This window comes from Macrotis lagotis, chromosome X (genome assembly GCF_037893015.1).
Source record: "Macrotis lagotis isolate mMagLag1 chromosome X, bilby.v1.9.chrom.fasta, whole genome shotgun sequence".
NCBI classification, from domain to species: domain Eukaryota; kingdom Metazoa; phylum Chordata; class Mammalia; order Peramelemorphia; family Peramelidae; genus Macrotis; species Macrotis lagotis.
The window spans coordinates 392,264,494-392,279,045 of NC_133666.1; the positions used below are offsets into that span (position 1 = coordinate 392,264,494).

A 14,552-nucleotide genomic window follows, 5' to 3' on the forward strand; every position below is an offset into this window, starting at 1 on the left:
CATTCATTTAAAAAATGAAGAAACTGAGGCTCAGAGAGATTAAATGACTTGCCTAAGGCCAGACTGGTAATAAGTGGCAGAATTGTGGCTGGAACCATGTCTTTTAACTCTGAGTGTTTGATTTAACTATTGAAGAGAGGCAACTTGACAAAAGAGAAAATAGACTGCAAATCTCAGCAATATTGCTAGTTATTCGTTTTTTTATCTTAAGAAAATCATTTAAAATCTCTGGGCCTCAGTTTTCTGTTCTATAAATTGAAAAAGTTGAAACTATGTGATCTCATTTGGATATAATTGCTGTTAGCCTATATTTAAAATTATAAACTTTTCAGTCTGTTGCTATACAATTGTGATTTGAATTTCTTTTACCTTTACTTTTGTACCTACATCTTATTCATCTTTTGTGTAAATTGAGGGATTCATCAATGGAAACCCAACTCTCATGAGTATGGGTGATGAGCTTAGCCAGATGTAATATCCCACAGAGACTTCAGAGCATGTGGCTGAGTTGGAATGGGGTGCACATTTGACTCTAAAGGGTACTATCAGGTCATAAACAATCCCTCTCTCCTGCCTGGCTACATTCAAGTGAGGAGTCAATAACTGCTATATAACTACATTCAAGGAGTCATGCTTTCATTGGCCAATCCCCTCGTTAAATTAAAATAAACAGAGTTGAAATAGATAAAATTTATGGTGCCTTCCTGTTCCATGATTCCATAGCAAGACAATTTTCTTGAGAAGGCATAAGTCTAGAAGGTTCTTAACTTTTTTAATGTCATGGACCCCTTTGGCAATCTGGTGAAGCCTAGGGGAACCCCTTTTTAAAATAATGTTTTAAAATTCATTTTAAAGAATTAATGATAAAATAGTTATGAATAATTTCTTTTAAAATAAGTTTATAGACTCTAGATTAAGAACCTCTAGTCTAGAGTAAGAAATTTTATGGATCACTTAACTAATAGAAAGAGGATTTAAAGCTGTAAAAGATGATATGGTTTTCCATATATAATCATTTTAGTGGGGCTGAGAGGTGGTGATGTATCAGGGGTGGGGCACTTTTATTCTGTCAATTACCATTTGGATATTTATTAATCATCCATGAGCTATATTTTGTTAAATATTTAATTCACTCCTAAAAAGCTCCTAGATTTATTTAAATTTGAGTCCCCTTCCTGCCCCACCCCCCTTCTTAGGCTGCCTTGGCAATAACAGAATAATACATCCAATGTCCTTGTCCCTGAAGTATATAGTGTGCTGGACCTAAAGTCAGAAAGACTCATTTTCCTGAATTCAAATTCAACCTTAGATACTTATTACCTGTGTGATCCTAGTCAAGTCACTTAGCCCTGTTTGCCTCAGGTTTCTTATCTGTAAGATGAGCTAGAAAAGGAAATGGTAAACCACTAAAGAACCTTTGTTGAGAAAACCCCAAATGAAGGGATCACAAAGAGTTGGTCATGACTGAAAAACAACTGAGACTAATAAGGTTTTCTCATTTCTCACTCAGTGCTACTCCAACAGACCCTTCTTAATTCTTCCCCTCTAGAGCTACAAAGAAGTTTTTTATTTGCAGTGGATGGCGCAAAGGAGCAGTGGCCACCAAGACTTTTCTGTTTTCAGTCCTTGTGAGTATGACTGAATGTGTGAGTAAAAGAAATAAGATGAGAAAAATGCCTTTAGAAAATCCTAAATATAATACAAATACCCAAAAGAAAATAAATAAGGTGTTGAGGCTGCCAACAGCCCTGTCAGCTAAGACCAATCTTTTGCTTTCTTGTTCATCCAACCTCATTTTGATCTCTTCTTTCTTTACCCTCTAACCTTCAGCCTATCCACATTCTAAATTAAGTTCTAGTTCACCACAGGGACATGACCACACACATACATAAACGCATCCTTTCTACTCTCCAAAAGGTGGTAGAAAGAAGGGGAATTCCTCTGAAACCTTCCCCTCACTATTGGAAAAACATGGTCTATCTGGAGAGGGATTGTGGGGTGAGGGAAGGGGTTACTTCCCTCCCCTTCTTTCCTGATTGGCTTTCTCAAAACTTTGCTCAAATTGTCTGTGATGTATCTGTGACTCTGTATCTTTTTTATCTGTAAACTCAGGTATTTGGATTCCCTTCCAAGGATAAAAATTGTAACCCATCTGACATCTTATGTAATTCTGGACCCTATATTCCCATAACTGCCATATAAAGTTCTAGATACTTTCCTTGCTTTCCAGAGGGTAACAGTGGATCCCTTCGACTGTCCTCTTGTTCCCAAAATGTGAACATGCCTTCTTTTCTGCTCAAATATTTGATGTAATTCTTTATTCTAGTTCTTTTAAGTCCCTTGTTTGTTAAATGCCAGAGTCTACAGAACCCACTATGTGTTGGTCCATTGTTTTTTATGTGATATTCATTTTTAATTCTTCAGATATTATAGTATTTCTTGCTTTGCATCCCTATAACAATACAATTGATATTGATATTTAAAAAGTCCTTTTTTCTGGAAGAAATCTGGAACCAGTAGAGGAGTGTTGCCATTTCCTGAAGACAATTTTCCTCCTGTTTAATGCTGAGTCCAACTCATTGGTCATGTATCTGTCTAAGATACACTTGGAGTCCCCAAAATTCTGGTTGACTAAAATTTAATACACTAAGACTTTTTGAGATGGCCTATTTAAACTGTTGGGCAAGCTCTATAAACTGATTAGCTAATCATATGTCACAATCTTAATCATGTATAATCAATCTTCTTCCACTTCTTTATTTTTCTTCCATGGATTACTATAAAATTCTTTTGAGAAGTTATGGATCACTTTTAGGAAACTGTACAGTGTTCCAGGGCTTTCTTCAAATTAGATATTACCACCTACAAACAGGAACATCTGGAAGACCCTGTTGGATTCTGCATTGACTCTCCTTTATCATAGTAGTGAATATCTTTGGCCCCTGTTTTATAACCTACCTCATATTTAAGATTATAAGGTAAACAAACAAATTTCGATCTGTAGTTAAATCTTTCAAGGAATCTTAAATACTTTTGATGTATGGATGGAAAGCATCATGTTACAATGTAGTATTTTCTCTATCAAATAATTAAGTAATTATATTATTAAATTAATTTATTATTTATTAATTAATTATTAATGTATTATTAAATTAAATAATTAAAATAATAAATAATGAATATAGTGGAATTGTATGTTCTCTATATCAGCAATATCAAACTCAACTAGAAACAGATACAAAAGGATCACTATTGGCTTCATATTGACTTAGAAAACCACATTAGCTATATTCTTTAGTATTTTCATTTATTAGGTTAAACATTTCCCATTTGCATCTTAATCTAGGTCCTGGGGTATTCAAGGAGCTGGGTTGATAGCAGCATCTTTGACATCTCTATTTTGTATTTTTAGTTAATAGTGAGATGGTAAAGATATAGTCCACTTTGTTATACCACTTATTAAGTGATTTTTTTTTAGTTTTGTTTTGCAAGGCAAATGGGGTTAAGTGGCTTGCCCAAAGCCACACAGCTAGGTAATTATCATTAAGCATCTGAGGCCGGATTTGAACTCAGGCACTCCTGACTTCAGGGCTGGTGCTCTATCCACTGCTCCACCTAGCTGCCCCTGTTATACCACTTATAAAAAGCCTACTATTCTATATTAATGTTCTCAACTCTCATTAAATATCATATAAATGGGAAAGTAAACATACATTCTGCAGTTGCTGATTAAAAGAAGCAAACTTTTTCAGTATTAAGTTTTTTATACTTTTGATAAGTGGTTATCATTCATATACCTTTTGTATTGGTCTTTTGAATTGGTCCCTCAATGCCATTTCTTCTAGATATTTTGCCTAATTCAGTCTTTCTTCACATCTCTTTCCATAACATACATGGAACCATGTGGTGACTAATATCCTCAAAAGTGAAAAATAGTTGTAAAAAACTTTGCATATATCTTCAGTTTTTCTTGTTTGCTCTCCTTCTATTTTCATTCTTAAACTCCATCAACATGTTTTTGATTAGTTGATTCTCTGACCAAGTTTTCTTTAAATTGACTTTACCCTTCATTGCCTATTTATTAGGCAATATTTTTCCAATAAATTATCTTCTCCAAAAGATTCTACAAACAAGTTTCTGTAATTCATAACTACCAGACTCACTTTTTCCAGGCCATACTTGAAATAGCAGATGAAGTCTCCAGAATGAGGCTATGCTTCTCCCTCAGAGTTCTAGAGGCAACATAGAGTAAGTACTTAAGGATTTTTTTCTAGAACAATTTCTCATTGGAAGGGCCCCCCATTCCAATGTATTACCCCCAATATCAGTTACCAGTTCTATTTCCTCAATATTAATGATTTCTAATTAGAATAAATTAGCTTCTAAAAAAAGAGATATTTTCTTAAAAATTATCACAAGAACTGAAGCATAACAAGCTTCCAAACTATGTTCTCATCTCATTAAATCTGGGCATGAAACAGCAATCAACCACCATTAGATTTTTAGTTGGCATTAATAACTTAACTCCATAAGTGCTTACATTTTAGGAGGCATATTATTTCCAAATGCTTAATTATTGTGTGGTTAAATCTTATGTTTGCCATAGGGATTTATTTTCTCAAAAAGGAAAGATTTTTCTTCCTGAGCATTCATTTTGGTGGATAATATGAAAATAAAAACAGTAATAGAAAACATGTAAATAGTGCTCATTTTGTGCCAAGTATTTTTTGAAATATTATCTCATTCAATTCTCACAATAACTCTGGGACATAGGTGCAATTATTATCCCCATTTTCTAGATTCAGATAGAGGTTACTTGCCCAAGGTCACACAGCCAGCAATTATCTAAGCCCAAATTTGAACCCAATTGTTCTTGACTTCAGATCCAAAGCTGCCCTACCTAACTGCTTCATAAATATACATATATGTGCAGATCTGTATATGAATGAGCAAATAGCAGAAAGAAAAATTGTTAGTTTAAGAGGACCAAAGGAGATTAAGAAGAATTTATAGAGCAATGAATGGGATAATGACCCTCAAAATCTATGGTCATTCAAAAAAATATGTTATTCAGTGCTCCTAGCTATGAATGCACAAATAGTACATGTTATATTAGATGACTTACATCTTTCATACCTTAAAAACCTTGTCTGGTATGCTGGAATTAAGATAAAGAAAATCCCCATGCCTTTTATAAGGGACTGTTACTCTTCTAGTATCACAAAACATTGTAGGGTAAATTGTAAATAAATTGAAATATTTGAGTAAATTGTAAATACTTAGTTGAGAAGAGTTTTAGGGAGTCACTTATAAACAGATTCTTGTTCCCTCTAAAACATCTGTAAAGCTCTCTCCCAAATAACAGCTCTATAATTCTTCCAATGGATTTCCTCTTTCCATAAAATGGAAACTTCTTGAGGGAAAGGACTCTCATTTTTAACGTTGTATATCTAACACCTGGCACATAATAGAAGTTTAATGAATGCTTGTTGATTGATAGCCTGATTAATGTAAATTCAGATGTTTTCTCCTGAAAAGGGAGTGTCAAAGGGATTTCTGTACAACATGAAAAAACTGTTCCAAAATCAGTCAAATGATGAACAAGTGAGTGCAAAGTAGGAGAAAGATTGACACTATTTTCAAAAGCAATACTCCATAGAACAAAGTTGCTCTCTGTGCTAAATAAAGGGAGGGAGGGTGATGTCAGGAGAGGAAGTACTGACACTTCATCAGACACTGAATCCATTTCATCCCCAGGGCTATGATGTACTGAAATGATGGGAGCTTGATTTAGCACAGTTTTCTATGGGCTATTTTTTAAATGGCAGCCTTCTTGCAAGGACGGCTAACTCTAACACATTCATCCAATTTGTTTTAATGGAGCACATACCCTTGTCCAGTCTAAAACATTTGCCACTTTAATTTCATATAATTAAGAGCCAAACTGTCTCAGTTCCAGCTCTTATCAAGATTAGAGAACTTGTATCTGAATGTCACCCTGTCACTAGCCAGTATGTCACATTGCAAAGATAAACTGAGCAAGAAAGCAGACTTCATTTATCTAATCATCTAGGAAGGAGTTTATTCATCTATAAAATGTAACTTTAAGGTAATTATATTGATACAATTTTTTAAACAACATATCAGTATTTATATTTAAAATTGAGCTTTTTTTTTCCCCCTTCAAAGTAAATACACTTATTGCAGTAATTCTTTGGAATTCTTTGTGAAGCCTATGGGATCATAGTTTTAGTTATAAGGGACCTGAAAGGCAATCAAGTACAAATTCCTCATTTTACAAATGAGAAAAGTGAGACCTAGAAGTAGCTTGCTCAGTCACACAGTAAGTATTTTGCTTGTTTGGGTCAGCTTCCCAATGGACCAATTTCTCTTTGGTACCAACCTATAAACTTTGCCTTCAGTCCCAGGACTTTCACTTTTCATTAATGTTGAAACTTCTTTATCAATAAACTTTACTTGAGGCACCAAGCCTCTAAGCATTCAGGATCCTCAAGTCCTCTTGAGGTCTTAGACTCAGAGATCTACCTCCACCCAGCTCCTAATTCTGCTTCCCCTTTGCATGCCATTGTTGTCATCCCCAAAACTGGATGATTAATCCTAACATCTGTTCTCTTCTCTTCTTCTATTCCCTTCCACACATTATCCAGACCACAAGTTTTTCTTTAAGTCAATCAATCAATAAACATTTACTAAGAACCTATGTGCCAGACATTTTGTTAAGTATTGGAGATATAAATATGAAAAGGAAGAAACAATCCCTGCCTTCAAAGAGCCTACAATCTAATGGGAAGAAGACAATGCACAAAAAGGATGGTTGAGTTCCTCCATGACCAGAGAGAACTTTCTGGCATTGAGGTGAAGGACAAATATGCTAAATGTAACCCAGCAAAGATTTAGTTGGGGAAGTAAGAAAAACTATGGAACATTTACAGAGCTGCTCCCAGTCAATACTGAAGGACTCTAGCACTTTAGGGATAAAGAAACTATCCCCTTATTGACCACTGAGTTGATTCTGTGTTTCTTTACTTTTTTTCCCTTTCTAGCTTTTCATTTAAGTGTCTACACATGAGTTTGACCTGAAAGAAAAATCGACGAGACACAGTCACTAGTCAATAGATTTTTTTACTTGCAATGTAAAGGAGGTGCACAAAGAGATAGGTTCTCGAGTTTTCATTGAACTTGATTTTCCTAGAAGATTTTTATACAGAAAAGTAACAAAATCAATGGAAATGCTGGTTGTATTCTGATTAACTCCACTAACAAGATACAAGAATACATAAAAGCAAATTCACAGCTGAGAAACATCTTTAAAAGAAATGGGTGATAAACAGTATTCACAAACTGAACAGGACATAGACCGTAGCTAATAAAGGCAATTAACTATTAAAAAAAAATTTGTTCTTTACTCAGGGTTAATTGCCTAAGACTCTCCTCATTGGTGGGAAAAATAACCACAGCATGCTGCATTAGTGCAGGCAGAATTGGTGGAGCCTGGGAAAATAAAGGTCTTCTTGCTTCTAACTCTGAGAACTTGTTTTCAGGCTCTCTTCAGAAAAAAAATCTCCTGGAGGGCAAGAAGAGCTTTGGGAGGAAGTCAACATGCTTTCAACATATCAATAAATCTGATTTCCAGCTTGCCTCCCTATAAGTTTTAGGGAATTTTCCATTGAGTGAGGTCCAGAACTCGTAAATTTGAGCGGAAATAGCTTGCTCCAAAGGGAGACCTCATTCACTCTGTGTAGTATCTGGTATTTCTAATCCATATAACTTCTCTCATTTGTTTACTTTTGCTTTGTATATATAGATTTATTTCCAATTAACTGCTTGTGAAGGTCTTAGTGTAAATGGCATTTGTTGAGAAGGTAGTCAAGCCTTCAGATCTTCCCTGTTAAATAATAGCAACCAAGAAAGTGACTTGAACTTAAAAATCATTTCTCTTGGACTAGAAATATTTCATGGAGTAGAAATATATAATTCTAACTTCCTATCCCCTTTAAGTAACAGCATTATGATTCCAGTCTCCTACTACCTCTAGTCAGGAGTCAAAGACTTCCTTGGAGTAAGCTAAGTGAGTTTCCAGAAATATCTCTTCACACATCCCTGGAAGTCACATTTAGAAAACCTATGTGGACATAAGCATAACCCATCTGGGTAACACACATATACAGTTCAAAAAGCATATAAAATATAGAGAAATTTCTTGGTTTTGTTCATATATATATATATATATATATATATATATATATATATATTATTATACTTTTTTTCAACTTTCTTATCAAACTCCAGGAGTCTTGATTTCTTGAAGCCAAAATAGAAGTACTTAGGCTAAAATTTAGCTAAACTTTATATTTATATTTAACTTTATATTTAGCTAAACTTTCTAGAGACTATGAATGATGGAAATGAGGATATGCAAATTTAGAAATGATACATCAAAAGATAATTAAAAAAGTAAATAAAACTACTCAGGTTCAGACTAGATTGTGGTTATCTTCTTGCCTATTCTATCTACCTACTTCTTTCTGGGTTTGGATCTGTGATCCCCTGTAGCTATAGTGAGATGATTTTTTTATGACCTCAAATTTCATCTTCTACCTCAAAATGTCCCTTTAATTTTAGATTTTCCTGCCTCATTTAGTCATTCTAAAAATTCAGACACATGGGGCTCCACTCTTTATTGCTCAGACAACTAAAAATGTTTTTGTCCCTCCACTTCAAAGAAGAGGAGCTAAAAATATCTATCATATATACTTACTTTTCCACACCTCAAATATAGAATAAACCACCACTCCAAAAATGCACAAGGTTGAACCTGCCAAGCTTGTAGACTTTTCATCAAAGCCTGTGACAGTTTCTGAATTTCCTTACTGATAGCAAACTCATTCTTTGAGGGAAAGTTTTATTGTTGTCATCTTCCTTGTTATTAGATATCACCTCTTGCCTGTCAGTGTGCTTGCTTTGATCAATGACCCCTACTTTATAATTTCTAATATTCAATACCGGAAAGGCACATTACCAGACTTAAAATTGTATGTCAAACAAGAATAAACAAATGTTGAGTCTGAGGGACTTTCCTACAATTAAAGTTTATGGCCCTTATGAAAGTTATTTCATCTTCCAAGAAATCTTTATTTCTAGGTAGCTGTTATTCCAATTGTTTGAGGTTGTTTAATTCAGGAAATAACAGAAAGACAGACAGATAGATAGACAGAGAGATGGATAGACAGACAATCAATAAACATATATTTTAATCAGTTATAATTTATCTCCCCAAGTTTGCTTTCTACAATATTACATTTTCCTTTTGAAAAAATAAGTATTCTTATTCATTTTCAAAATATTTTCTAAGTTCTCCCACTTCAAACATACATCCCTGCCATAATTTCAGAACCAGAATAGTTGGATTTGGAAAGATCTTAGAGAATCTTACTCTATCTATATTTCCCAGAATTGAGAACCAAAAATCTCAAAAACAGTGGAAAGGCAATATACTTCCTTGCTGGGTCTCTCTCTCTCTCTCTCTCTCTCTCTCTCTCTCTCTCTCTCTCTGTCTCTCTCTGTCCCTCTCTGTCTCTCTCTCTCTGTCTCTTTGTCTCTCTGTCTCTTGCTCTCGCTCTTGCTCTTGCTCTCTCTCTCTCTCGGGGTGCATTTGACCACTCCATGAGCAAGCTAGCAATAGCAACATACAGTGGTCTACCTTCTCCATGGAGACATCCTTGATCTCTCTGCTCAGTCAGCAACCTTCTCCTCTTCCAAGACTTAGAAAAAACTTTGCTCTGCTTTGTTGTTCAGTAGTTTTCATTGTGTCCAACTCTTCTTGACCCAACTTGAAGTTTTCTTGGTAAAGATACTGGAGTGGTTAGCCATTTCCTTTTCCAGCTCATTTTACAAATGAGGAAACTCAGGCAAACAGGGTTAAGTGATTTGCCCAGGGTTACACAGCTAGGATGTGTTTGAAGCTGGATTTGAAATCTTCCTGACTTTAGGCCTGACACTATATCTACTGCACTACCTAAATTCCTCATCTCTATAATAAGACTATAAATTTCATAAGATCAGGGACCACATTTTATTTAAATGTCATACGTTCCTATCTCTTAACACAGTGTTCTGTATATAGTGTTTACTAAATACCTTTTTTTTTAAAATGAAGCATAATGTATAATCTATATCAAATTGCTTGCTGACTTAGGGAAAGGGGAGAAAAGGGAGAGAGAGAAAATGTGGAACTCAAAATTTTACAAAAAATAAATATTGAAAACTATCTTTCCATGTAAATGGAAAAAATAAAATACAAAAATAAACAAAATAAATAAATGAAGCATAGTTGAAGGTTTCTAACTAATAGGTGAAAAAGAACCTTGTGTATTGTGAAATTTTTGTGAATGAGATGTTTTAGATTGCAGAATATCTGCCTATGTGCTAATGGGGGTAAAAGGGAGGAGAATTTTTTTTCAATGTTTGTAAGGATAAATTAAGTCATTGTGTCACACAAATATGAGGGGATATTATGCTCAATAATGTATTAATGATCCAACCACATCTAGAATGACATCACTTACTATGTTGTCTATAAAACATTAGCAATTTTTACAAATAAAAATATAAAGTTTAATATATTCTTTACACAAATTGTTTTTATTTATATAGATTTTTCTTTTCTTATATTTACAAGAACTATGTTATAAACCTAAAACCAATTTACAAGCATGAACCAAACAGGAAAGGACAATCACTAAACTGAGATACCAAAACATTAATGGTGCTCAAGTGGACTGTAAACATTAATGTAACTCCCCAATTACCTAAATCACACTCATGAGAACCTGGTCTAATAGTAGTCACTAGTAATGATTTCAACCACTTCAAACATGTACATTGCCTAATTTCAAACCTAAATGACATATTAAAAGTGAATTTAAATAATCTTTTGTTTCTAAACTAATAAAAACTCAAGCCTAATTAATATGTGGACTATATTGGAATTATATCTAAGACATATTCACTAATGCTTTTAATGATTGCTATACTTCAGACTTTTTTTAGCAGACACCTCAAATATATACATATGTATGTTACATATATATACCCATGCACAAATACAAACGGAATAGTAGAAATAAAACAATTTACTTGGCAGTCCTGATTACATTATTCTTACACCACTTGCAAATTGTTAAAAGACTTTTAAGTATGTGTAACCCTGCATGTCAAAGGATCATGAACAGAATTTTGTTTAAGTATGGCCTAAAACAATGACAGGCTTTCTGCCTATTTTTCCCCAAAATGGGGCCTCAATAAGTTGGGGGGTTTTATTTTTTATAATAATTAACTCTCTTCAAACCGTTTTATACATGTCCCATGGTTTGTGCTTATAATAATTATAGTGTGACCTTAAGAAGCCCAAGCTGCCAGCTGTTTTATGTCATCTTCATCTTCTTTCCTCCTGGAAGATGCTGTAATTTTAAAAAAAAGTATGTAAATCAGTGATTGATGAGCTGCTGTAAGAATCAAAAATCACATGTGTTCTAAAAAAGCTTTATTAGGTATTTAGGTACTTAGCAACATTGAGGTAATCTCCAAGTCCTTTACATTAAACTATGTTTAGTATGGATAGGATATGAGAAAGTTAGGTATGTCTTGGGGAGTCAATTAATCCCCAAGAGCTTATCTGGAAGCTTACCTGCTCGGGATCGATGTGAAGTGGATGGTACACTTGGCAGCCTACCAGGGTGAGCTGGCAAGGAAGAAGAGGGCACATTTGGAAGTCTGATATTTGTCATCTTCTTATTTAATTCCTCCTGCTCCAGTTCTTCAAGTTCTGCCATCAACTCATCCTGAACACAAGCAAAACAAAGAATGGCAGATTTAATGTCTCAAGACATGGCTTGGTGCATACACAATAAAAAGAACATCTGCTTTCTAAACTGATATGTGAAAATCCAATGAGGTGGAATTTTTATTTTAAAACTAAACTCTTCTTACAACACTGAGCAATAATTAAAAATGAATATTTTGGGGTTTTGCAAATGTGATGTGGTTAATCTTATGATACTTCAGTAAACAGCTATTCATATCATTCATAGTAGGAGAACACATAACCTCATTAGTTTCTAGAAAGAGTTTGCACCTGCCAGTTCATTCATTTAATGGATTACTTTTATCCTCCTATTTAGAAGAAACAATGCTAACAAATGCACAAGAATTTATTAAGTACCTACCATGTGCAGAAGCTGTGCTAAGTCCTAGGGATATGAAAAGAGGAAAAAGAGAGTCTGCTTTGGAACTCATAGGTAATTCAATGGATTCAAATCTTATTTCTGACACAGCAAAGTGACAAGGTTACTTCTCTCTGAGCTTCAATTTCTTTATTTGAAAAATGGATAGGGGCGGCTAGGTGGCGTAGTAGATAAAGCACCAGCCTTGGAGTCAGGAGTACCTGGGTTCAAATCCGGTCTCAGACACTTAATAATTACCTAGCCGTGTGGCCTTGGGCAAGCCACTTAACCCCATTTGCCTTGCAAAAAAAAAAAAAAAAACCTAAAAAAGAAAAAAGAAAAGAAAAATGGAGCTAATAATACATTCCCTACCCATCTCAGAAAGTTATTGTAAGGATAATAAATAAGCTCTATGAATGTTATCTATTATCTTCTGAAACTAATGACATCTCCATCCTCAGCACAATGTAAGTAGCACGTTGTTATTCTGATGAGTCTGTTGATTTAAACCATAGTAGCTAGAGCAAAGAGATGATGGTACAAAGTTTTATATGCCTAGAAAAAAAAATGTTGTCCAGCTATCCCCAAAGTTCATGTAGTTCTAAACATGGACTTCAGTTCAATGCAGTTTATTTCTTCTAGTACTGTTCAAGTTCAGAGTTTATTTCTTCTAGTATTGTCAAGATGACATGAAGTAATCCTAACACACTCCAAGATATAGGGATAACTCTTAGGTGTGCATGTGTGTCTCTATTGAAAGCATGAGATAACCAAGGAACTGTCATATTTGAATGGACACCTTTAGCAGTCTGGTGAACTATCCAGACCCCTTTCAGAATCATGTTTTCAAATATATAAAATAAAATGCAAGAAATTACAAAAGAAATCAATTATATTGAAATACAGTTATTAAAATATTTTAAAAGAAAATTCATGGGCTCCAGATTCAGAATTCTGCCTGATTATATAAATATAAGCCTGATTCAACTGTCATCAAAGAATTTCAGTGTCCTTGGGGATGCAAGATGTCCCAGCTCTAGTCCATTTGACCTGATTAAGTAGCTCCTTCTGAAATGTCCCTGATCTAGTCTGAAGCACATTGATTTCAGTCAAAATTTCAAACATATAAGTTTGCAAAAGATCACCTTTTGTTTAAAAAAGAATAAGATATAAAATGGTGTAGGCATTGGTGAAATATTATATTGGAGCTTAAATGTATGATGATTAGTGTTAAGAAGATCCTGAAGCTGACTACAAATATCATGTGGATGAACAACAAACAAGAAAAGTAAAGAAAAAAAAGCATAAAAGTCCCTATTCCTTACATCAAAATTTATTTAAATGCCTTAATGATCTATGACTTTGACAGTGTGGGCACACAACTCCTACCCAATACATCTACAATCTCTCTGTTCCTCCATCTATGGTCTTCTTTCCCTCCTCATGCCTACTTCTCTACTTTTTGGGCTTTCTTTAAGTCTCAGCTAAAGTCCTTCATTCAGCAAGAAGACTTTCTCAGTATTTTTCCTTAGTCTTAGAGCCTTCCCTCTGAGGTTACCTGGACTTTTGGAGCACAATAAAACACACACACACACACACACACACACACACACACACACACACATTTGGCATTGAAGTATATATGTGTGTATATCTATATGGAAGCATGTGTGTATCTCTGTGTCTGTGTGTATGTGTTTCTGCATAGACAAGGCAGTTAGTGGATAGAATACAGTATTTGCAGTCAGGAAGATTCCTCTTCCTGAGTTCAAATTCAACTGGCCAAGTCAATTAACACTCAGTTTTGTCATCTACAAAATGAACTGGAGAAGGAAATGGCAAAACACATCTTTGCCAAGAAAACTTTAAATGGGGTCATGAAGAGTTGGTCCCATTTTTTTCTTAAAAAAAATAAGTCTATAACAAATATATTAAACAGAGTATGGTATAAAAGACAAAGAGTCTACCTCAGAATCTATTAGATCTGGGCTCAATATTTGCCTCTGACATGTACTGCTGTGTTGATAAGCCACATCACTTAATGTTACTGACCATAGACAAGCAAGTCACTTAATATCATAGAGCTTTAGGAAATTCCCTAAGGCTATAAGTTGCAAAGTATATATCAATCTGTATTGGTAGCAGGAGATTCTTCACTCATACTTCTTTATACCAGTGATTTTAAGAGCCAAAATCTTAATTGGTTCTGTTTGCCAAAATGTATCTTTTTTCCTTTAAATAAAATACTCCCCAAGTCTAATTCAAAAAAGAAAATAAAAATTCATTGAATTGATTAATACTTCAAATAAG

General features: G+C 34.4%; 2 protein-coding genes across 5 annotated transcripts in view; one reads left to right on the top strand and one right to left on the bottom strand.

The window, feature by feature from the left end:
- Positions 1 to 4,337, top strand: part of SNX16 (sorting nexin 16) — a 67,049-nt gene extending 62,712 nt beyond the window's left edge. For 2 of the 4 annotated variants that reach the window (XM_074204755.1, XM_074204752.1), the window contains exon 8: positions 1,550 to 3,047. In XM_074204755.1, coding sequence (XP_074060856.1) covers positions 1,550 to 1,823 — 274 coding nt within the window. In that variant the 3' untranslated portion in view covers positions 1,824 to 3,047. Of the gene's footprint in view, positions 1 to 1,549; positions 3,048 to 4,172 lie in introns of those variants that run through there. The other 2 variants (XM_074204753.1, XM_074204754.1) reach the window with 2 other exon arrangements.
- Positions 4,338 to 8,382: 4,045 nt separating this feature from the next.
- Positions 8,383 to 14,552, bottom strand: part of CHMP4C (charged multivesicular body protein 4C) — a 51,212-nt gene continuing 45,042 nt past the window's right edge. Inside the window, exons 4-5 of the mRNA XM_074207861.1 lie at positions 11,708 to 11,861; positions 8,383 to 11,480 (exon numbers count right to left, since the gene is read on the bottom strand). Coding sequence (XP_074063962.1) covers positions 11,419 to 11,480; positions 11,708 to 11,861 — 216 coding nt within the window. The 3' untranslated portion in view covers positions 8,383 to 11,418. The remainder of the gene's footprint in view (positions 11,481 to 11,707; positions 11,862 to 14,552) is intronic.